Source organism: Protopterus annectens, chromosome 6.part0 (genome assembly GCF_019279795.1).
Source record: "Protopterus annectens isolate FY-2018-M chromosome 6.part0, PAN1.0, whole genome shotgun sequence".
Lineage (NCBI taxonomy): Eukaryota > Metazoa > Chordata > Ceratodontiformes > Protopteridae > Protopterus > Protopterus annectens.
Window position 1 is genome coordinate 1576451390 of NC_056737.1, and position 24713 is coordinate 1576476102.

The 24713-nt window shown below is 41.2% G+C and overlaps 1 protein-coding gene across 1 annotated transcript in view; it reads left to right on the forward strand.

Annotated features, from left to right (window-relative positions):
* The window catches only part of IQCB1 (IQ motif containing B1), a 1943919-nt gene that overhangs the window by 900248 nt on the left and 1018958 nt on the right, over nucleotides 1-24713 (forward strand). Inside the window, exon 10 of the mRNA XM_044075021.1 lies at nucleotides 13966-13981. Within this exon, the coding sequence (XP_043930956.1) occupies nucleotides 13966-13981 (16 nt within the window). The remainder of the gene's footprint in view (nucleotides 1-13965; nucleotides 13982-24713) is intronic.

Genomic DNA, 24713 nt, shown 5'->3' on the forward strand with positions numbered 1-24713 from the left:
CATTTCCCAATCAGACAATCTTGCAGAAGATACCTCAGATTCATAGCTGGCTCAATGCATTACCAATTCTCTGCACTGCCCTTTGGCTTATCTACTGCACCCAGGGTCTTCACAAAATGCCTGGCACCAGTAATTGCGTTTTGCAGACAAAAAGGAATTCAAATATATCCCTACTTGGACGACTGCCTAATTCAAGCAGAGAACAAAGACATTTTTCTAAAACATCTGGTGTTTGTAAAAAGATTACTAATTGGCCTAGGGTACACAGTAAACAAAAATAAATCAAACCTAGTGCCCTCTCAAGAGATAATATTCCTGGGTGCAAGCTTAAATACAACTGCCCAGATGGCTTATCTCACGCCAGACAAACAAAAGCAACTGACTACATACTTCAAGAAATTGGCAACAAAAACCCACTTATCTGCAAGGAAAATCCTGCAGGCCTTGGGTTTCATGGCATCCTACATTCTACTAATTCCATATGCCAGACTGCATATGAGGAAACTACAGTGGTATCTAAAAAGTGTTTGGACTCAGCATTACCACAGCCTGGAGACAGTAATTGCACTCATTCCCTGCCTGCAACAGGAGTTTTGGTGGTGGGCAGAAGCCTGTCACCACAACAAGTGTCTGCCATTCAGTTTACCCACAGCCAGACCGACACTGACAACGGATGCATCAGATTATGCCTGGGGGGCCCATGTGGCAGGAAAGTGTATTCAAGGCACATGGCCTGCAAACCAGATGCATCTTCACATCAATCAAAAAGACATGCTAGCTGTTCAAAATTCCCTGACAGCTTTCAAGGACCTGCTTCATTCAGGACAGTTACTGATAAAGACAGACAACACTACGGTCATGTGGTACATAAACAAGCAGGGAGGTACACATTCCTACCCCCTCTGCAGTCAAGCAATGACCTTATGGACACAGCATTGGCTTTTCAAGTTCACCTGCAAGCACAATTCCTGCCACGAAAAATAAATACTCTGGCAGGCGAACTAAGCAGAAACTTCATGAATCCCCATGAATGGAAACTGGATCCACAAGTCTTCAGCATGATAATAAGGAAATGGGGATGCCCAGACATAGATCTATTTGCCTCCCCTCACAACTGCCAATTGCGGAGATTTTGCACAAGGATTTATCACAAGCAAGCATGGAAAGTGGATGCCCTATCCTTCAGCTGGAAAAATCTAACAGTATATGCTTTTCCCCCACTGCCTCTCCTTCCCAGGGTACTCCTAAAGGTCAGACAAGAGAAGCCAAAAATGATACTGATTGCACCAGACTGGCCATGCCAGCACTGATACCCAATCCAAAAGAGCTTGTCTCAAGGTCCAGCATGGATATTGCCTCACAGACTTCTCACTTGCTGACCCAACAAAACAGTCAGATCATGCACAGTCAACTCAGGACCTTAAATCTGGCAGCATGGCAGATAATGTAGCCATTCAGAACACTCCTCTTTCAAAAGCTGTTATGGATGTTATCTTGGAGGCCAGGAGGCCCAGTACCAGAAAATCTTATGCAGAAAAATGGAAGAGATTATGTGCTTGGAACCAGGAACAAGGCATTGACATGGGTGTACCAAATATCCCTCAGATTTTACAATACCTAACTGAGATGCTGAACAAAGGCCTTTCTTTCTCATCAGTTAAGATTCATGCCTCTGCCATTTCAGCCCATTACAATACAAAACCACCTATCTTTCCTCATCCTTTAGGCCTCCAAGGAGAGCACCAATTCCGGCCTGGGACCTCAATTATGTTTTGGAAAAACTCACACTGCCTCCTTTCGAGCCAGCATCAACAGCAGATATAAAATTCTTATCCTGGAAAACAACTCTGCTTCTAGCAATAACCCCTGCAAGGCGAGTCTCGGAGTTACAAGCACTCATGGCTGTGGAACCTTTCATCATTTTTCATCCAGACAGGGTTTCTCTCAGGACAAACCCTACGTTTATGCCTAAGGTGTTGTCCAGTGTGGCCCTCAACCAAACCATTCACTTGCCTACCTTTTATCCCAATCCACAGAACAAGGGTGAGAAAATTCTGCATTCTTTGGACATACACAGGCAGTTACACTTCTACTTGGACAGAACTAAAGCTTTCAGAAACACTGAGCAACTTTTAGTGTCATATGCTGCAGGATCACAAGGAAAGGCTATCTCAAAACAGACTATTTCTAAATGGATAGGCCATTGCATCCGTTTCTGCTATTTTCAACATGGCAAATCAGTGCCTAAGGGCATTAGGCCTCATTCCACCAGAGCAGCAGCCACTTCAGCAGCCTTCCTCAGAGGAGTACCAACCAAAGATATCTTAGAGGCTGCAACTTGGAGTTCAGTGCACACATTCACAAAGCACTACCACTTACCTCTTTACTCTAAGTCCAAAGCAGGTTTTGCCACTGCAGTTCTGCAGGGCTTCATAGCCTCTCCTAATCATATTTTGCCCAGCCACCCATCCTCAGCTTTGGGATTCAACCCAAGAGTAATGACTGCAACAGTGAAGCACGATGAACATAGTACAGTTGTGTGCTCCCATAAATTAGATTTTCGAGTGTATTCACTGTTGCAGTCCAGGTTACCCACCCACCATCCCCCTTTTTCTTTGCTGGCATTTATCTGCACTTCTTTATCCTATACAACCTATTTGGTGTATTTGCTTGTAGATGAAGGAAATGTTATTTTTGTGCATGCATTTCTATTGGCATATTTTTTCATCCTACCAATTTGGGGGCACCTGACATCTGGGGCAAGAAAAACTGAAGAAAATGGCGTCGGCTGCATCTTTTATACCCCTGGAGCACTGACGTCAGGGAAGAAGCAACAGCAACCAACGCCAGACCTAGACTTTGGAATTCTGGCCGACTGAGGGTAGCCTGCCAGCAGGATAACCCAAGAGTAATGACTGCAACAGTGAATACACTCGAACATCTACATTTATGGTAGGTACACAACTGTACTTTCTCTTCCATGACTGAGGGGTGACTGTTTCACACAGACACACCGATAGCGGTAGCAACTACAGACACTTCTCTTCTGGAGGGCATTTCAAAGGGAGGATTTCAAGGTGCATGGTCATCCATAGATGCCAATCATCTTGTCAGTATCTTGGAGATAAGGGTGGTCCTCCTAGTGTTGCCAACATTCCAGGATTTCCTCCCCAGAGGTGTGATTTCCATACTGATGAACAATATGACTGTGGTATGGTACATCAAAAACAGGTTGGAACCTATTCCTGTCTGCTGTGTTGAGAGACCATGAGAGTTTGGCAATTGGTGATGTTTTCACACAGCTTTCTTATAGCAATACACATCCTCAGATCATCCAGTGTTAGCTGACAGACTGAGCAGGATTATCATGATGCTTCATGAGTGGTCCCTCAATCCAACAGTGGCAACTTTGATTTCTGTTGCTGGGGTCAACCTTACTGTGATCACTTTGCCTCATATCTCAACCACAAATGCAGCAGTTATTTTGCCCTGATCCCTCCACAAGGTCAATGACTGAGGGATGCCCTGGTCTACATTTGGCCTCTGGATTGCCTATATGCTTTTCCTTCCTTACCCTTAATGAACAAGTTTATCCAAAAAGTCAGACAGTGCAAGGCCAGGGGCATCCTTATTTCCCTTTTCTGGCCTCAACGAACATGGTTTCCCTTCCTGTGACCTCTACTAGTATATCCCCCATGGATATTGGATCAATATCCAGATCTTCCAATTACCCATCTGGATTGCCTCTGCCAGACCAGAAATCCATGAATCTACCCACATTGTTTCTCGAGTTGTCACCATAGCCAGAGATGCCTGGATTTCCACTTTAGTTATAAAAGTTATATCTTTTTTCTCAGAGACCAACCACAAAAAAGGTATACCACAGCAAATGGAAGAGATTCTCTGTCTGGGCTATTTCCTAAGGATTGATAATTTCTCAGCACCCATTCCATCCATCTTAGAATTCTTATCTGAATTATTTAACAAAGGTTCCAATTATTGCACCATCAAAGTTCAAATGGCAGCTATCTTGAACTTCCATATTGGCCATAATGACTCTTTTGTAAAGATCTCTAAAGCCTTTTTGAGAGGAACCTTTCTTTTATGACCTCCTTTCAGAGACTGAGGTCACCCATAGGTTATTACTATTATGCTTCAGGTTGTAACCCAATCCCCCTTTGAACCTATAGCCGCAGTAGATCTAAAGTTCTTGACCTGGAAAAATTTTTTTCTGGTGGTGGTTATTTCAGCCAGTTGGATTTCAGAAGTACAGGCACTTTCATTCAAACTTTCATATCTGTTGTTCCACAAAGACATAGTTTCTCTGAGAATTAATAAATCTTTTTTCTTTAGGTAACATCTGAAGCAAACTTAAATTAGTCAATATACTTACCACTATTTTTCCTACATACTGAACCAAAGGCGGTAGTACGGCGGTAGCGTTGTTACCTCACAGCAAGAGGTTCTCCCTTTCGATTCTCAGCATGGCTTGGGAGTGCCTTCTGTGTGGAGTCTGCATGTCCTCTCCGTGGTTGGGTAGCATTTGAAAGACATGCGTGCGTAAATGGGCATGCCTTCATTGAAGGTTGGGCGTCGAGCTGGCACCTCGGCGTTTCGTAAAAATCTACTGCCAATCATTAGTGAACCGGAGTTCCGCTGTGGTGACCCCTTACAGGGAAAAAGCCGAAAGACAAACAACAACAACTGAAACAAAGGCAAATACATTCTGTGTATTGTTAGATGTTCATAATCAACTCAGATTCTGTCTTCATATAACCAAACAGGAAATTCAGTTGTTTGTTGCCTTTTTTAAGCCAAAGTTGGGTAAAGCTGTTGCTAAAGTTACACTTTAAAGGCAGTGGTTGTCACAATGCATTTCCTTTGTCTGTAACAAAAGAATCTGGCTATACAATCTAAGCCTATAGCCCATTCCACTACAGCAATATCTACTTCAACAGACTTTTCCAGAAGGCTTCCCTTTGACAACATTTGTGCTGCAGCAACTTGGTCCACAGTCCATACTTTGTGCCTAATTATAAACTGGATGTATAATCTAAGACACATTCTTCTTTTGGTTCTACCACCATCAGGAATGTCCTTTCTTGATACCACCCAGAGTGACAGCTTGTAAGTCTGTTCCAAGTGTTGAATCAGATGAATATAGACAACACTGGATATGAAAGTTATGTACTTACTCTAATGATTGATCCATATTGTCTGATTTTCTTCCAGTTCAACTTTCCTCCCGTCTTCCCCTTCATAAATTGACACATATGATTTCAGGGTGACTGGGTAGTTACTAATCAGCTCCCTGTCTGTGAACAGTCTTGTTCTGACTTCTGCCTTTTCTCCCCCTCTGTTTTTTTTTCATTGCAACTATTATCATATGTACATTGCTATAAATCATTTATGTAAGAAAGGGGCAAATTCAGTCTGAGGTATTGGAGTGGAGTAGAGGAGGAATCAGAACCCTGGAACTGAAGAAGCTTCAAAGTTGGCGCTGAGGTTGGATCTGGTTGGATCCGAAAACCCATGTGCTGAACCAGATGAAAATCAGACAACGTGGATCTATTGTAAAACAACAAAAGAACCACCAACTATGTTTCTCAACAACAAGAACAAAAAGTGAGTCCCAGCTCTACTTTCAAAGTCTGGATAATTTATTCAATATAATTCAATATACTTGCAAGAACAATTCTTAATCCCTAGCGCCTCGGCTAACAGCCTTTTCAGAGTAAAAAGTTAACAATCACTAAAAAACCACTTATATATGCTTGTAAAACATTCAATTAAATTCAATTAGATTATAATTCAATTAGAGCATGGCAAAGTAAAAATTTAAAGAAATAGCCTTAAATAAGGCTTTGCCAGTTACATTCCCTATTCAAACCATAAGGAACCAAAGTTCCATATTTCATAATTAGAACAGATTCCTTCTGTCTCAGTATATTTTTCTGATAATCAACATTATTAAAATAAAGTGGTACATGTTCTAAAACTGTTGCTTTCATACAACTAATATCCCCACCATGACATGAATTAAAGTGTTCTGCAATAGGACTAGTTAATTTTTTATTCTTCACATCTCTAACATGTTCTTTTATTCTGTCTGCCAACATTCTCTTTGTTTCGCCAATGTAATATTTATTGCAAGTACAAAAAATAACATAAATTAATCCCTTACTTCTACAGGAGTATTTGGCCCTAACAGTGAAATTTTTACCATTAATTTTTCCTACTTCAGTTACTATATATTTACACACTGAGCAACTGCCACATGGGAAAGTTCCTAACTCTTTTATATTATTAACTATCAAAGTTATGGGTCGTTTAAAGATACTATGGACTAGAAAGTCCCTAATACTTTTAGCTTTTTTGTATGAAACAATCAATTTAATATTTTTAAGGAATCAATTTCATTCTTAATAACATTCCAATATTGTCTGATTAATTCATTCATAATGTCAGAAAAGTTTGTATATTTTGTCACAAAAAATATTTTTTCTTCATTAACTATATGTTTATTATATCTATATTTATTATGTTCTCCATCATTTGTTTTTATATTAAAGCTCTCTTTGAACACTTTTATAAGACTGTTTTTAATTACATTGACATCATATCCCCTATTAATAAATAACTTAGCCACTCTCAGAGACTCATCATAAGCTAGATTGACATCAGAATTAAGTCTTTTTATTCTAGTAAATTCCCAAAAGGAATAGCTCTTAAAGTATGTGTCGGATGACAACTACTTCCACACATTTTCCAACTAATTTCATCAAATTTTCTATGAATACTAGTATGAATAAACTGATTATTAATACCTTTTAGAGAAATATCCAAGTAATTAATTTCAGAACCTATCTGTACATCACTAAATTTTATACCATATTGATTAATGTTTAATTCATGAATAAATTGGTCAGAAATTTCATAGCCATCTTTACAAATAAAAATAAGATCTTCAATAAATCTATAATATTTTATAACATGTGTATTAAAGAAATATAACTTGTATAGAAATTCATTTTCAAACATCCCCATAAATAAATTAGCATAAGCTGGAGCAAAAGCTGCCCCCATCGCTGTTCCGGTTAACTGTTTGTATATTTTGCCATTAAATTCAAAGAAATTATTCTTTAAACAGAATTCTACCATTTCTAATACATAATGAGTTTTGGGACAGTCACCCAAAAAAAACTTAATAGCTTCTAATCCCCAAAAATGGGAGATATTTGTATATAGACTCTCTACATCAACAGTGATAAAATACATTCCTTCTTTCCAACATATATTTTTAATATTTTGAAGGAAGTCGTAGGAGTCTTTGATATAAGAAGGTAATGTCAAAACTTTTTCAATTAATATTTCATGTAATAAAGTGCACATGTTATATGTAAAAAAGCCATGAGCTGACACAATCGGACGGCCTGGAGGGCTATCTAAATTTTTGTGTACTTTCGGCAGACAAAAAAATCTTGCCATTTGGTTATTTTTAATGGTTATCTTTTGGTCAACATCAGATTTAGTAAAATAATGTAATCTAATACCTTTCTGTAATAGATTATTGAAGTCAATTTCTGCTTTCTTCACATAAGCTACATTAATCTCAAGATATACATCTTTATTACCTAGATGTTTCATGCACATCTCATAATAATCACAGGGATTTAATATAACCAGTTTTCCCCCTTTATCTGAGGGTTTAACAACTATGTTATCATTTTTACTAAGTGCTCGTAATTTATTCCATTCTATTTTAGTTAAATTATAGTGATGTGTTTGTTTCAAAAAACATTATAGTTCTTTTTCTAACATTAAATTTAACACACATTCAAATTTCTGTATCATTGCATTCTTGTAAGGAGGTAAAAAAGAGCTATTAGATTTTAACATACTTGTATTAAAAGTACTATATGCATTAATTATATCTTCATTATCTGATGTACAAGAGTAAAAGCTCTCATCACTCTCTACATCACTATTTAGCATTTCCACAGTAGAACTATCAGCATTGGTGGAAAGACAAGGGGTACACCTAAAAAAATATTCTCGAAGATTCATTTTACGAAATAGTTGGAATAATTCTGTTTTTAACTCATATTTTTAGGGAAACAAGTAGGAACAAATTTTAACCCCTTTTCCAAAATGCCCATTTCGACACTATCTAAGACATAATTAGACAAATTGATAACATAATTATTAGCTATAGTCTCATTATTAAATTCAAGCCCATCTACCTCTTTTAAAATGTCCATCGCCTGGGTCTCTATGGCGTTCTGAATTGTTCCAACCCCTTTTCCTGGAGTTCGTATAATGTCCATTGAAATTCGAGAATGTCTTCTGAAAACCTTCCCCGGTCGGCTCCTGGCAATTCAGGAAAGTTCTCTCTGTCATCCTCTTCCCACGATGACGCGCCACTTTCACCAGACAGGAAGCCTTTGCTTTTATGCGGCTCAGAAACCGGATTTCCTCTTTGGAACGATACCGCCTTTTTTCTGATTCTCTGGTTACTTGTGAACACAAACGCCCTCTTGTGTTCATAATCCCTAATATCTCTAGTTAACTTATATTTCTTCCGATCAATTAGATCTTTCTCATAGTTAGCTAATTTAGTATTTATACCCACCAGGAAATTCTCCAAAGTGGAACTGGAAGTTATGCTAACTAGTTGGTCACATACATGTTTCATATCACTTACAAGTTTCTCTTTTTTAATATTGTCTCTTTCAGTCAAAATTGAAACCCATTCAGTACTGCACCGATGTGCAGCCGCTATCCATCGTTCATGAAACTTTTGATCTATCTCATCATTGAGATCAAATGGTGTAGAAGGGTTTTTAACTGATCTCAGACCACGGGGTGTAATATCTAGTTCCGCATATCTTTCAAGACTACCAATATTGTAAAAAACCGCCGTTTCTTTGAAAATTAGCTTTTCCAATTTGATACATAGATCTTGTGCATCAGGATTATCAGGTATGGTAACTTTCTTGCCTACCGTGGCAAATGGATTCACGGCAGTTCTCATTCGAGAATTCTCCCATTTCTTCATGACACCCAGGCCAGAACCTCCTGGACCTTCAGGGATCATTTTAGTCGTGCCAGACAAATTATTCTCAGCTTCATTGGTTAATAAAACATTAGCACGACCAGTATTGTCACCATTGCATTGAAATATTTCCATACCAGACTCTCTAAAAATGCGCGGAAAGGAGCACATGGACTCACTTGTCATATTGTAAAACAACAAAAGAACCACCAACTATGTTTCTCAACAACAAGAACAAAAAGTGAGTCCCAGCTCTACTTTCAAAGTCTGGATAATTTATTCAATATAATTCAATATACTTGCAAGAACAATTCTTAATCCCTAGCGCCTCGGCTAACAGCCTTTTCAGAGTAAAAAGTTAACAATCACTAAAAAAACACTTATATATGCTTGTAAAACATTCAATTAAATTCAATTAGATTATAATTCAATTAGAGCATGGCAAAGTAAAAATTTAAAGAAATAGCCTTAAATAAGGCTTTGCCAGTTACATTCCCTATTCAAACTATAAGGAACCAAAGTTCCATATTTCATAATTAGAACAGATTCCTTCTGTCTCAGTATATTTTTCTGATAATCAACATTATTAAAATAAAGTGGTACATGTTCTAAAATTGTTGCTTTCATACAACTAATATCCCCACCATGACATGAATTAAAATGTTCTGCAATAGGACTAGTTAATTTTTTATTCTTCACATCTCTAACATGTTCTTTTATTCTGTCTGCCAACATTCTCTTTGTTTCGCCAATGTAATATTTATTGCAAGTACAAAAAATAACATAAATTAATCCCTTTATATTGAGGGATTAATATTTATATTAATAATTTATTCAATTTATATTGAATAAATTATCCAGACTTTGAAAGTAGAGCTGGGACTCACTTTTTGTTCTTGTTGTTGAGAAACGTGGATCTATTGTTATGGTAAGTATATAATGTAAGTTTTATAACCATTCATTTTAATGCATATTCTTGCTAGTACAACCTCCCCATTAGGCTTGTGGACAAAAGCAGGGATCCTGTGGTTACATACTGTCCTTTGCAGTGGAGTAGGGGATGACATGCATGGGCCAAATGGGCACACATGCAGGCAGTTATAGGAGTGTAAGTAGGAAGGGCATGAAAAGGGTAAATTTAAGTACTCCAAATATTGTTGTGAGCTGTTTCAGATATCAGCTGATATGTTAGGTACTCATTCACATATGTATCATTTTACTTACCTTTTCTTGGGCTTGTCCTTCATATAGGATTTTCTAGAGAATTTGGTGATAGGTGCTGCAAATCTCTGGTGCAATTAAAATAAAGTATTCCCATATTTGGATGATTGGCTGTTAGCATCTAACATAATTGTAGGAATTATAAAGGAAAGAAAACCTTGCCAAAGTTTTCAGACCCAGAATTAGCTTTTTCCATAACATTTTTAGAGCCAGTCCTGGGTAGAAATTAAGAGAGAACATTTTTAGTTTGAGCAGACAAGTTGTGATTTAACAAAAAATAGCATATGTTGTGAATAACACTCATCCTTTATCATGTCCACTTTCATCTGCTGGGTTACATGTTGGGAGCCATCATACTGGTATCCCTACTTTAGGTTAGAAGAGGCTACCACAAAATATATTTAAGGACATGGTGTTTATATGTTTTGAACTTAACAATGGCATTAGGATGGCATAATGGTTAAGGTGTTTACCTTGCAGACACAAGGTACAGGGTTTGATTTTCACATGGGGTAATTGGCTAGGCTTAAAATGGCCCACAAGGGCAATTCGCCTAGTACTAACCTATGAACCTATTTCAGGGCTTGCATATTTTCATTTCAGTGTGGTGTGGTAGAAACTATCTCCAAACAAATGAAGCTTTGTGAGTGTCAGAGTAAAGCTAGCAGTTGACAAACAAGACATTTCTCTTAAGATGTGGTGCTCATCCAGAGGGAACACATGGCTCAAGGTCTCTGGACAGATCCAAAGATGAAACTCCACATTAGTGTCTTGGAACTAAAAGCAGTTACTTTAATGTCTTGTAAACCTTTCAAAACATAGAGAAAAGAGCTGCCGCGCTGTCTTGTCTGCAAGGTCGTTTGGCACATCAGTAAGAATGGTGGCTTAGTCCAGAATGATTACCCCAGGAGTCTCGGAAGATGACGCACTGCATGACTAAGCATTATGCTCTCAGTTTGCAATACTATGGTAGTTAACTTGCACAGAATGACCCCTCAGCTGGGAACCGAAGCCCCTAACCTTGGACAAAATTTTTGGACTTAGGATCATTGATCAGATTCATAGGTAGGTACTAGGCTATTGACCCTAGGGCCTATACAAGCCCAGCCAAAAAGGTACCCTGGATTTTGCCACCCAAGAAAATGATTTTCCTGTGCCACTGTTGAGCAGAGCCACAGAAGTGATCACTGGGGTGAATTTCCTATTTCCCATCTAGTCATCAAGATTTTTCTTGAAGAGTGCTAATGAGGTGCTTTGTTTGATATGGATAGGTAGTTTATTCCAGAGTATGGGAAGTCTTTGGGACAGGAATCTATCCCTCCAGCATGTTCTGTTTATTGTGGTGACAAGGTTTAGGTCCCTTGAGCATGTAGCTCAGAGGGATTGTGGCTTCTTTAAGTGGAGCATGTCCAACAGCTCTGGGTTTGACATAGCTTTGTATGTTAGGCAGAGATCACCTCTGAGTAGACGATATGCGACGGAGTAAAGCTGGATTTTTTTGAGACGGTCTGCGTAGGGCATCTATTTAAGGCCAGTAATCCTCTTTGTGAGGTAGTTCTGCGGACTTTCCAGTTGTTGTAGATGTCTTATGAGGCACATACCAAAAGGGGCATTGTACTCTATAATGGGTCTAATGAGTGATGAGTATAGGGGAACAATGACCTCTTTTTTTCTGGATGAGAAACCTTTTGTGATGAGGTGTGCCACATGGAAGGATTTCCTGACTACTGTGGCAATGTGATTATCAGAGGAGAGACTACTGTCCACCTGTGTCCCAAGGTCTCTTATCACACTTTTGGTGTTAAGTATACTACCGCGTATGTTGTAGTTCATTGGTACAGAGTTTTTACCAAAGGGGATGACAATGCACTGTTTGGCATTGAGCTTGAGGCCATGGCTTTGACACCAGGCATCTGTCTCAGTGAGACCCTTTTGTAGGATGTCCACGTTGTTAGGAGTTTCAGTTATGGCTTTTAGTTTGCAGTCATCTGCGAACTTCATTACCAAAGACCTTCTGTGTTAGCCTGTACTTCAGAGAAGTAGATACCAAACAGGAGAGGACCCAGGACTGAACCCTGTGGTACTCCACTTGTCACTGGTCTGAAGTCGGATTTGGAGTCTGCTACTTTCACAGTGTGGGTTCTATCAGTAAGCCAGTTGGAAACCCATCTTGTGACATAGGGATTTATACCTAGTTTAGTGAGTTTATTTGTAATTCCAGAGTGGGGGATGGTGTCAAAAGCCTTGGCAAGATCTAGATAGACTGTGAGAACCACCTTACCCTCGTCTATGACTTTGGTGACTGCTTCAAAGAAGTCTATCAGGTTTAGGAGACATGATCTGCCTTTTACAAACCCGGACTGGGTGGGGTCCAGAGTTTGGAGATTACCAATGTCTTTGTTTATAAGTCCCATGATGATACGTTCCATGGCCTTGCAGACCAGGCTCATCAGGCTAATTGGGCGGTAGTTCCCGGGGTCCATGGTGGCTCCCCCCTTGTGGAGTGGGAAAACCGTCACTGTGCGCCATTCAGCGGGCACCAAGCCTGAGGTGAGGCTATTATTGAACATGGTACTTAGGTGGGGTGCCAGTTCGTTCTTTAGCTTGTGTAGAACGCAGCCTGGGATGTTGTCTGGTCCCATGGATGCTATGTTCTTGGCTTTGGAGAGTGTGTTTTTTACCTGTGCAGCCGTGATTACAGAAACTTTGCATTCTTCTGGTATAGAGATGGGCTCTTTAGGGGGTGAGAGGGGGGTAAAGTTAGCACTGAACCTATCTGCCAGGATGTTGGCAATATCAGTTGGGTCTGTATATTTAGTGCCATTGTGCTGTAACTCAGAGCAGATCTGAGTGTTGCCATTGAGATTCTTGACATAGCTTAGAATGCTTTGTGGTTGTCTTTAGAATCGGTGGCGATTTTGTTTTTGTAACTAGCTTTGGAGGATTTTATCAGGGATCGCAGCTTCTTACTGAGGCTGACCAGGGAGCTCCTCCACTCATGGGATTTTACTCTCTTTTGCAACAGTTTCTTTCTTCTGTTGTACAGTTTGTTTATGGCAGGGGACCACCAGATTGGCTTCCTTTTTTTGGAGGATAGCATCTTGGTTCTATTTGGGATAGCATGATCCATGCACTCGTGTAAGTGCTTATAAAGTGCACTTGTGTAGGATTCAGTAGTCGTAACTGTATTGTCCATCTACATGGGTGTCATGAAGTTCACCACTTCTGTCTTAAGAAGCATGAAGTTAGCTTTGGAGACATTTTTTACTGTAGTTTCCTTAATGGGGGGTGAGGGCAGGATGTGGATATCTAGGGTAATTAGCTTATGGTCGGATTGGACCAATGAGGTGTTGAACACCGGTCACTCATGTTGGTACTGACTAGATCTAGGATATTGTTGCCCCTGGTGGGGATGTGGATAAGTTGATCCAGGGCACTGGAGTTTATGAATTCCAGAAAGCGTTGAGCGAAGGAGTTGGTACATGAGTAGTTTTCCCAGTTAATGGTGAGGTAGTTGAAATCACCCATTATTAGGGTGTTTGGTTGAACCCTAGTATTTTCCAGTACATCAAGAAAAGAGGAGTGGGAATCCTGGGGCATGGTGGGGGATCTGTAGCAAGCTCCAATTTGGATTGCAGTTTTGCTCAGAGTTAGTTGCACTTGGATAACCTCGGCTGCATTATGCTGAGCAACTAGCATGGAGGTGTGGATATCCTTAATGAATATGGACACACCTCTGCCTTTGGTGTTCCGGTCCAGGTTACATGGCCGAAAAGTGTGATACGAGTTATAGCCTGGTAGTGCAGGGGTGCTCTCTGGAGCCTTGAACCAGGTCTCAGTCACTGCCAGATATCGATGTTCTCCATTTTAAGGAGTGCCTCGAGTAAGTGGATTGTGAGATTTAGACTTCTAGCATTGAGTAGCATCACCCTCAGTTTTTGCTTGCCTGTTCCTGTTACGGTGGTGAATTTGTCATTTGAACTTTGCCTAAAAAAGGCACTATAGGGGCGGCAAGAACCTTAGCCAGTATCCGGAATCCAAGGGGTGACAGGTGCAGGCCATCTCTGGCAAAGCATCGTGGTCTATCGACCATGTCATCCCAGGCAGACAGATACTGGATCCCTTTAGAATGACACCAAAAGCTTAGCCAATTGTTGAAGTCAGTCATTTTGTCCTTGTACTGCGGTGTCATTCTGGGTGATGGCAGAATGCTACTCAGGGCTGGGGTCATACCTGCCTGGGCTTCAGTATCAGAGAGCTCTTCCATGTCTCTTTTCATGTAGTCCAGGGAGGTACGTCTCAGGTCGTTCACACCAACATGGACAATGACAGAGTCATATTTGTACTTGTTGTGGAGTGACCTGAGTGTGTGGGTTATGTGGCGGATCCTGGCACCCGACAGGCAGCTGACAGTAACCTTTTCTTTGTTTAGCCTGGTGAGTGGGACATCAGTGTGCTTGACTATAGAGTCACTTATGACTAGTGTGTTGGGTACGGTGTTTTGCCTTATTGGCTGTGGTTAACTGGCATACTGAGTTTGCGGGCTATGTGTCATTTGGGTTGTGTTGGGGGGGGGTGGAGGTTGCTTGCATTTTTGCTTTGGAGGTCTCTGTTGCTTGAGCAGAATATTATTGAGAGCCTCCGCTTATGTTTTTGTGTTTGTATGTGTGGATTTTGGTGGTGTAGATTTAGTGAGACTATGTGATGAGTGTGGTGTGGTGCAAGTGTTTATTTTCTCCTCTTGACTGTCAAGGTCAGTCTTGGTTGGAGAGAGCTTTACCTCCAGTTTGGCTAGATAAGTGCATCTCTCACAGGTTGTAGTGTTGGGTGGTAGGAGGAGAGGGATCTACATTGCCCCAAGATGCCCAGGTTCATCAGATAGACAGAAGAGAACACTGGGAGCTGACCCTTGGACATGCCTGAATAAAAAACAATTTTCCTCTAGATAAGTGAGGAAAGTGAGTACAAGAGCTGTTTTTCTCTAAGCAAGTGAGGAAAGAGATCCCGTAAGCACTCAATTCAATGCTAAATGTAGATTATTTTGTGTTGTCGTTTCACAGGAAGCAAGGGCTTAGCTTCAACATGTACTGTACATCTTCATAATCAAGATTATGGTGCTAATAGACGGTATTTTGAGGAAGATATCTGACACCGTTCCTCACTTAAGGGTTTTCATATTTGCCTGTTTAATAACCTTTACCATGTTTCTGAAAATAGTTGAGTTCCTGTGTGAGACCATATGTTCTGCTTGCATTGCATCTAGTGTAACTGCAGTCTTGCAGAGTTGTATTTCTTTGCATATGCTTCAGTTCTTGTAACTTCTAAACTATCAGACACTTACCATTTGCTCCGAGTGCAGAGGTTTGCCAGTTCATTCAAAACCTAATTTGTGCTGTAGTGAGTATGAATAGTTTGTTTATCATAACTTTTCTGAGTGATTATGTTTTACTTCTGATTTCAGATTTTTTTTTTTTTCAATAATAATTTTTATTAATTTCTTATATGCCATACAAAATTAAAACAAAAAAAAAAACAAAAAAACTACCAACTAAAGTAATTAACAAAAACACAAAACATATATACAATATTTACATAAATGCTTCCAAGTAACACACTGAATTATACACCAAAAGTATACAAATGGTTAAGATCAATTCAAGTAATAAACAGTTAGTGTTACATAGTTTTTTAAAGGTGTAAAAATAATTATTGTTAAATTCAAATATAAGATGTTACGCTAATATAATATTAAATACTTGATCCCATATTTTTGGATTGTTAATATTTTTATTATGTTGGTTCAAAAGTAATTTGTGAGCTAGTATATGCCTTATTGCTAGTACTCTAAGATTATTCCATGATGTTTTGGATGGGTCTAACCAGTTAGTAGCTATGTATAGCTTCATTAATAAAAAGATATTGATTAATACAATACTTTGAGATTTAGGAAGTTCTTTTGGGGGAATATGCAAAATCATAAATTTCCATGACAGTGTTGTACTTTGGTAACCCATCTTTTGAAGTTGTATCTTTAGTGAGTTCCAAAGTCTGTATATGCATTTGCAACTCCAGAACATATCAGCAGATTGATCCTTGCAGTATGGACAAACTGGAGAATTTTTGGAATTAAATTTATGCATTCTAAGGCGTGTATAATACGCATTATTCCATATCATCAACTGGGTATACATCAGTTTTTGAAGAGAAATAGATTTTGTAGTCAAATCAATTACTTTTATCATATGACTGTCTTCTATCTCTGGCATTTTCTCTTTCCAATATTTTGGCACAAGAATTTTATTTTGGAATTTAAACTCCTTTATTAGATTATTTGCTGCTGTTATAAATTTAATATCTTGTTGGAGAGCTTGCCACAAATTCGAACATTTAATTATATTCTCTTCTCGGGGTTTAACATTTTTAAAGTAACTTATAGAAAGTTCCTTAATTTGTCTTATAATAACGAGATAGTTTTTGGGTAAATTTAATTCTTGTCTTATCTGATTAGCCGAGAGTTTGAGAAGTGTATAAATATCTATTAAAGTTAAATTGATTATTAATGGGAATTCTTTAAGATCAATTAGGTTTTTATTTAGTCTCAGGTTAGGATTTGTATGAAAGGGTTGATAAGCCATCATATATTGAGCAAGATCTAATGACTGAAATAAGGTTTGTAAAGACGTTACATATAATTTAATGTGATCCATTATCCCATACAGTTTCAAAGTTTCTTTAGGTAAAAAGGGTATGGCTTTAGGATTAATATTTAAATGTAAAATATATTTATAATTCAGAACTACCCAGGTAGGTATCCATTTAGTGCTAGTTATGTTATAATTAGCAATTCTAAGAAGCCTGTTTGAGTTTACTATAAGATAGTAAGTTTCAAAATTTGGTAACTCCAATCCACCTCTATGTTTTGGAGTCATTAATTTTTCATATGAAATCCTTGATCTGAAGTAGTTACTTCATTTGATCTGCAACCTGTGGGTAGTCGGATCCGACCTCGGATCCGAACCGGCAGCTTTCCAAGCTTCAAGATCCGAGCTCCTAGCTCCTCCCCCTACCCATAATCCCTTACTACCAACCACATTACCTCAGATCGTTTTTTGCTGCGGCTAAAGACAGTTGCTTCCTAGTGAAGAGCTCCTGGCCTGGTGAGATTGTTCCTTTTTCTAATAGCTAATCTCTAGTTTAAATTGTGTGTGTGTTGTTTTAGCGTCAAACCCACTTAAAAAAAAACTTTTTTCTCCTTAGTTTAATTTTGTCTCTCCCTCCCCCCCCCCCCCCCTTAGTGTTTGGGTGTGTGTGTGAGAGAATTATGGCTGAGTCTAAGGCTATATTCTCGAAGTGTACTGAGTGTGGCCACAAGTTTTCCCCAGCTGATGGCCACACTCAGTGCGTTTTATGTCTGGGGCAGCACATTTGTTGGAGGCCTGCCAGATTTGTGCGGCCTTCAACCCTCGGGCACTCAGGGACAGGAAGAACAAGCTGATCCTGGCGGGAAAACTCCCTCAGGAATCAGCTTCTTCTTCCTCTCCCAGCCGGGTCCAAGCTACTCCTGTAGCTTCGGCGCCGGCTACTCCCTTAGATGTACCCAGGACTCAACCTCCCTTATCGGGTACTAGCTCTGTGGAGTCTGGTTCTTCTTCCCACAGGGAGAAGAAGAAACATAGGGAGAGAGAGGGACATACTTCTAAAAGGCGGGCTGAGTCTCATCCCTCGGCTCCGCCTGAAAAGATATTGAAGTCCCCTGAGAGGGTCTCCGGATCCTTGTCCTCTCGGCTCCATTCACCTTCCTTTTCTCCGGAGCCGGAGAAGGAGGATAGGTCTCCCTCGAGGTCTTCGAGGCGGCCTTCCCGGCCTGCCTCGACTACCTCTTCGCGGTCCACTAGTAGCATCTCCGAAGCAGACATGGATCGTATGATGCGAAGATTTTTACAGACCCAGATGCAGATGGGGATGCTCTTGCCTCCCCCCCCCCTTTGGGAGGGAGTACAGCCCCCATTTTTGCCCCGATCGCTCCTTCTCCGACCTGTTATCGGGTCTCAGAGTTGTCGGATCCAGGCCTTTTCGGATCCAGGGATACGTCGGCGCCGACAGGGATAGTGTCTTCAACGCTGACTATACCTTCGAGCTTGTCGGATCCAAGCTCTCGGGGCCGAGGGTTGAGCATCGGATCTGAGGGAGTGGTTGTGTCTTCGGCGCCGATTGGGGCGGAGCACACCATTACCTCGGGTCCAATTGCTTCGGCTCCGTCCCCGATCCTATCCTCGGAGCCGAGGAGGTTGCTTTCTCAGGCTGGTGATAGTAAATCTCCCTCGGTTTTTTGAGGTGGTGGAGAGGGTACTGTCGAAGTCATCCAGGTCCCCGACCGGGCCTTCGGATCCACCCGTGCCCCCACTGTATCAGGGTCTGTCTTCGATCATCCGTCCATCTGGACAGCCTGCCCAAAGCCTCCAGTTAGTTCCTAGGGAGGAACACCACCCGGTGGACGAGCCCTCTTCGGACAGCCCCGCCGAAGAGGTACCTCGGAAGCACCAGTGCAAAAGGAGGCACCTGGACACCCCCGAGTCCATTACCACGGATACGGATTTGGAGGATAGGGAGGGTTCCCCAAGGTCACCCCCTGAAGATGTCTCATTTGGAGACATCATGGAAATGTTGCATGTAAGAGGGGGGTGGTCTGCCCAAAAGCCCTCCCTGGACGAGTCCGTATTTCTGGAGGCCTTTGAGGCAGGCCCATCTACCTCCTGGGTGTCCCCCCCAGCCGACCCCTTGGTGGACCTAATTACCACCAGGGCTTGGAAGGTGCCTAACACCGTGGAGCCTATCCCTAGATGCCCGGATAAGGTCCTCAGCCCTCCCTGTGATAAACCTTCTTGGTCCAAAGGTACGCTGGTTGATGCTATGTTGGTGGCGGCTGCCACTAAGAAAGAACTTGCCCAAGAAAGTTCTTCGGTCCATCCGCCGGACAAGGAGTCCCGGGCTTTGGACCGTATTGGAAAGTGGATATTTGCTTCAGCAAACTTTGCCATAAGGTCGCTGAACTACATGGCACACACTATCAGGCTACAGCGTGACTTAATTAAAGAATACGCTGCAGCCCCTCCGGAGTCCATGTCGGTCCCAGACAAAAAGGTTTTTGAGACTCGAATGGCCACTCTAAAGTCCATATCAAATACATCTATGCGGCTTCTTTCCCATACCACGGAAGGAGCCGCTAGAGCTAGCGGAGCGGGAGTAGTCTTGCGACGGCACTCCTGGCTCCGCCTTTGCGACTTCATGGATCCCTTTAAGGTGTCCCTACGATGGTTCGGCCTTATTTGGCTCATCGGTTCGCGACACGCTAGTCCAAAGCGAGAAGGATGGGAAGACGCTGTCGGCCATCGGAGTCCGCTTCTCTAACCCCCAAAGATCCTTCTCCAGGAATCAGAGGGGGCAAAAGAAGCTGTGGTTCCGTAAATCTCTGCAATCCCGTCCTGCTGCGGACAACTCGTCCTCTAGAGGCAGAGGAGGACAAGGTGGACGCCGGCCCAGAGGCAGAGGGGGCCCGCATAACTTCGGGTCTAGAGAACCTTTCTCGGAAGGACCCGCGCAACAGCCCTGAGGGCTTGCCCGACTGTCCCTCTCTGGAGGCAGTCGGGGGGCGACTATCGGAGCACCTATCAAATTGGGAGTCCATTACAAACGATCGATGGGTGCTCCGGATAATATCCAGAGGTTACACGATACCGTTCTTGCAACCCCCCCCCCAAACCCAAACATCTCCCCGATGTTCCACCCCATCAGAGGGAGTCCGCAACTCAAGAAATTTCGGAGTTGCTAAGAAAAAGAGCCATCCAGCCCGTCCCCCCAGATCAGTCCGGATCGGGTTATTACTCCAGGTTCTTCTTGGTGCCAAAGAAAACAGGGGACCTCAGACCCATTCTAGACCTTTCGTCCCTGAACCTGTTCATACCCAAGGAAAAGTTCCGGATGGTCACCCTCCAATCTATTCTCCCCCTTCTGCAGGAGAACGACTGGATGTGCTCGTTGGACCTCAAAGATGCGTACTACCATATACTAATGGACAGATGATCCAGGAGGTTCCTCCGCTTCCGGCTAGGAGCCAGTCATTATCAGTTCAGGGTTCTTCCATTTGGCCTAACCTCAGCCCCCAGAGTGTTTACCAAAGTCATGGCAGTGGTTGCAGCCCACCTGAGACTCCAGGGCATTCAGGTGTTCCCTTACCTGGACGACTGGCTCCTCGCCGCCCCCAACAAGCATCTACTGGTTACGGCGAGAGATTATGCCCTAACTCTGTTTGGTCATTTGGGCATTTCAGTGAATCTAAAGAAATCCTGCCTGTGCCCCACTCAAGCCCTAGAATTCATAGGGGCCAGGTTGGATACTCGAATCTCCAGAGTGGTTCTGACATCGGTCAGGCTAAGCAGCTTGTCTCGCCAAGTCTTGGACATTCTTCGGAGCCCCACTCCTCCAGCAGAATTAGTCCTGAGGGCGTTGGGATCTATGTCGGCAGTGATCGGCCTTTCTCTCCATGCCCGTCTGCAAATGCGGGTGTTACAATGGACTCTTCAGGTCCAGTGGTCTCTATCGGTCCATCCCTTGGACATGCCGATTCCTCTGAGCAGGGCATGCAGGGACTCCCTACTTTGGTGGTTACAGGCTCAGGAACTCAAAGAAGGGAGACCCTTTGTGATTCCCCCAGTCAAAGCCACGTTGACCACGGACGCTTCCTGCCTCGGGTGGGGCGGGCATTACGCAGGCAAGTCCATCCAAGGCACATGGACTTCTCTAGAGACTGCATTGCATATCAACGTCCTAGAGATGAGGGCAGTGCTGTTGGCGTTGCAAGCTCTCCATCACCTTCTACCTCTGGGGACTATTGCAATCCAGACGGACAACATGTCCGTTGTTTGGTACATAAACAAACAGGGAGGGACCAGGTCTTACCCCCTGTGTCGAGAAGCCATGAGAGTGTGGGAATGGGCTATTTTCACCAACAGCTTTCTGATAGTAATGCACATTCCGGGGCAGGCCAACATATTAGCGGACAACCTAAGTCGGGTATTTCTCAGCCCTTACGAGTGGTCTCTGAATCCCTCTGTCGCAAAGCAGATATTCCTCAAATGGGATCAACCTCGCTGCGACCTTTTTGCCTCACCCCTAAACTCAAAATGCAGCGACTACTTCGTGATAGTTCCCCCCAGAGGGGAATGCCCCAGAGATGCTCTGGTTCATGCTTGGCCGCCCGGTCTCCTTTATGCGTATCCTCCTCTTCCTCTGATGAAGAAATTCATCCAGAAAGCCTGTCGGTTGGGGAACAAAGTGATTCTCATTGCCCCATTCTGGCCTTGACAAGTCTGGTTCCCCTTTCTGCAGTCTCACAGTGTGGCCCCCCCATGGATTTTGGATCCCAGACCAGACCTAATCTCACATCCGACGAGATGCCACACTCTGAACCTGGTCAACCTCAGGCTCACGGCCTGGTTGATTCAGTTCCGTTAATGGCTAGGACTCCCGGTATCTCGTCCCCGGTTAAGGCCATTCTGGTGGCAGCTCATAAGCCATCCACCAGAAAGCTCTACAACAGTAAATGGAAACGTTTTTCCATCTGGGCAAAGGATAAGGAATTAGATCCCTTTACGGTTGCAAGCTTTGTGCATTAAGTATCCATACCTTATTTTTCACAAAGATAGGGTGGCCCTCAGGACTAATCCTTCGTTTCTACCTAAGGTAGCCACAGAGACTAACATTAATCAATCTATTAACCTCCCTGTTTTCTTTCCTAGTTTCCAAAACAAAGGTGAATACATATTGCACAAATTGGATGTGCACAGACAACTACGTTTTTACTTGCATAGGACTAAAGATTTTCGCAAGTCAGATCAGTTGTTTGTTTCTTATGCTAAATCAGCCATGGGCAAACCAATTTCTAAGGTGACAGTAGCAAATTGGATCTCTCAGAGTATCAGACAAGCATACATTTCAGCTGGGAAGCCAGCTCCGGTTGTCGTTCGGGCACATTCTGCTAGATCTGTGGCTACCTCAACAGCTTTTTGGTCTAGAGTTCCAATAGACGATATCTGTTCAGCAGCTACCTGGTCTTCTTCCCATACGTTCATTTGTCATTACAAGCTGGACATGATCTCCAGAAGTAGGGCTTCCTTTGGCTCCGCGGTGCTTCGGAATATCCTTCCGTAGGGACCACCCAGGGCCTTTAGGTAAGCTGGGGACTCTGTCCCACAGGTTGCAGATCAAATGAAGTAACTACTTCAGATAAAGAAGTTATGTACTCACCATAACGTTCCATCTGAGTAGATACTTCATTTGTCTGCAACCGACCCCCCCCCCCCTGCCATCCCCCCAACCTCGGTAAGGTATTGTCCTTTGGAGAATTTCTTCTCCATCTTTAGCTTATAGGGCAAAATAACCGATCTGAGGTAATGTGGTTGGTAGTAAGGGATTATGGGTAGGGGGAGGAGCTAGGAGCTCGGATCTTGAAGCTTGGAAAGCTGCCGGTTCAGATCCGAGGTCGGATCCGACTACCCACAGGTTGCAGACAAATGAAGTATCTACTCAGATGGAACGTTATGGTGAGTACACAACTTCTTTTTTTCTTTGGCTCCCAGATAAATTTAGCTAATTCTTTGTGAATTTGTTTAAAAAATGTTTTTGAAATTACTACCTGAGCAGATCTGAAAATTTCCAATATTTTGACACAAGAATTTTATCTTGGAATTTAAACTCCTTTATTAGATTATTTGCTGCTGTTATAAATTTAATATCTTGTTATAGAGCTTGCCACAAATTCGAACATTTAATTATATTCTCTTCTCGGGGTTTAAAATTTTTAAAGTAACTTATAGAAAGTTCCTTAATTTGTCTTATAATAACGAGATAGTTTTTGGGTAAATTTAATTCTAGTCTTATCTGATTAGCCGAGAGTTTGAGAACTGTATAAATATCTATTAAAGTTAAATTGATTATTAATGGGAATTCTTTAAGATCAATTAGGTTTTTATTTAGTCTCAGGTTAGGATTTGTATGAAAGGGTTGATAAGCCATCATATATTGAGCAAGATTTAATGACTGAAATAAGGTTTGTAAAGACGTTGCATATAATTTAATGTGATCCGTTATCCCATACAGTTTCAAAGTTTCTTTAGGTAAAAAGGGTATGGCTTTAGGATTAATATTTAAATGTAAAATATATTTATAATTCAGAACTACCCAGGTAGGTATCCATTTAGTGCTAGTTATGTTATAATTAGCAATTCTAAGAAGCCTGTTTGAGTTTACTATAAGATAGTAAGTTTCAAAATTTGTTAACTCCAATCCACCTCTATGTTTTGGGGTCATTAATTTTTCATATGAAATCCTTGTTTTCTTTGGCTCCCAGATAAATTTAGCTAATTCTTTGTGAATTTGTTTAAAAAATGTTTTTGAAATTACTACCTGAGCAGATCTGAAAATATATAATAATCGTGGTAGTACATTCATTTTGATAATTGATACTTTTGATAAATTTTTCCATCTCCCTAAATCAGATACTATTTGATCCCAAACTGTTTTAATATTAGTAACATAAAAATCTTTATCATCCATAGATAAGCCAATACCCAAGTATTTAATGTTATCTTTACACATTATTTGTCCCACCAGAGGCAACAATGAAAAGGGTTTGGGAGTTCTCAATGGGAAAATGCTAGTTTTTTTTAGATTAATTTTATATTTGGAAACTTCTGAAAAGTTCCCTATTGCTTCTAGTATCTTTTTAGTGTCTGAGATTGGAGTTGTACAATAAATATTCAGATCATCTGCAAACGCTGCCATTGATATTTTTGTTCCGTAAACTAGTGGGGCATTGTGGTACATGTTCTGTTTAATGTATAGGAATAAAAGTTCAACATATATATTAAATAATAAAGGAGACAGAGGACAACCCTGACGTGTTCCATTTCTGATTGGTATTCTTTTAGAAGAATTGCTGTTTATATAGAGTGTGGTATAAGGATTACTATATAGAATTTTTAACACTTCACCAAACTCATGAGATATATTAAAATATGGTAAAATTTCAAACAAAAAGTTTATATCAGCCCTATCAAAAGCTTTCTGCGCATCAATCATAAGCGCATACATGTTAAGGTTCTTTTGTTTAGCATAAGCTATTAAGGTATGTAGTGTAAGTGTATTATCACTAGTTTGTCTATTTGCCATAAAGCCAGCCTGGTCATTAGACACGATATGATTCATTACTTTTTTTAATCTATTAGCTATAATAGAGGTTAAAATGTTCATATCTACATTTATTAATGAAATTGGTCTATAATTATCTGGGTTTTGAGAATCAGAGTTAGGTTTGAGTATAAAAATGTTTTTTGAAGCATTAAGATGGGGATCATTAATTTTATTCTTAATTATATAATTA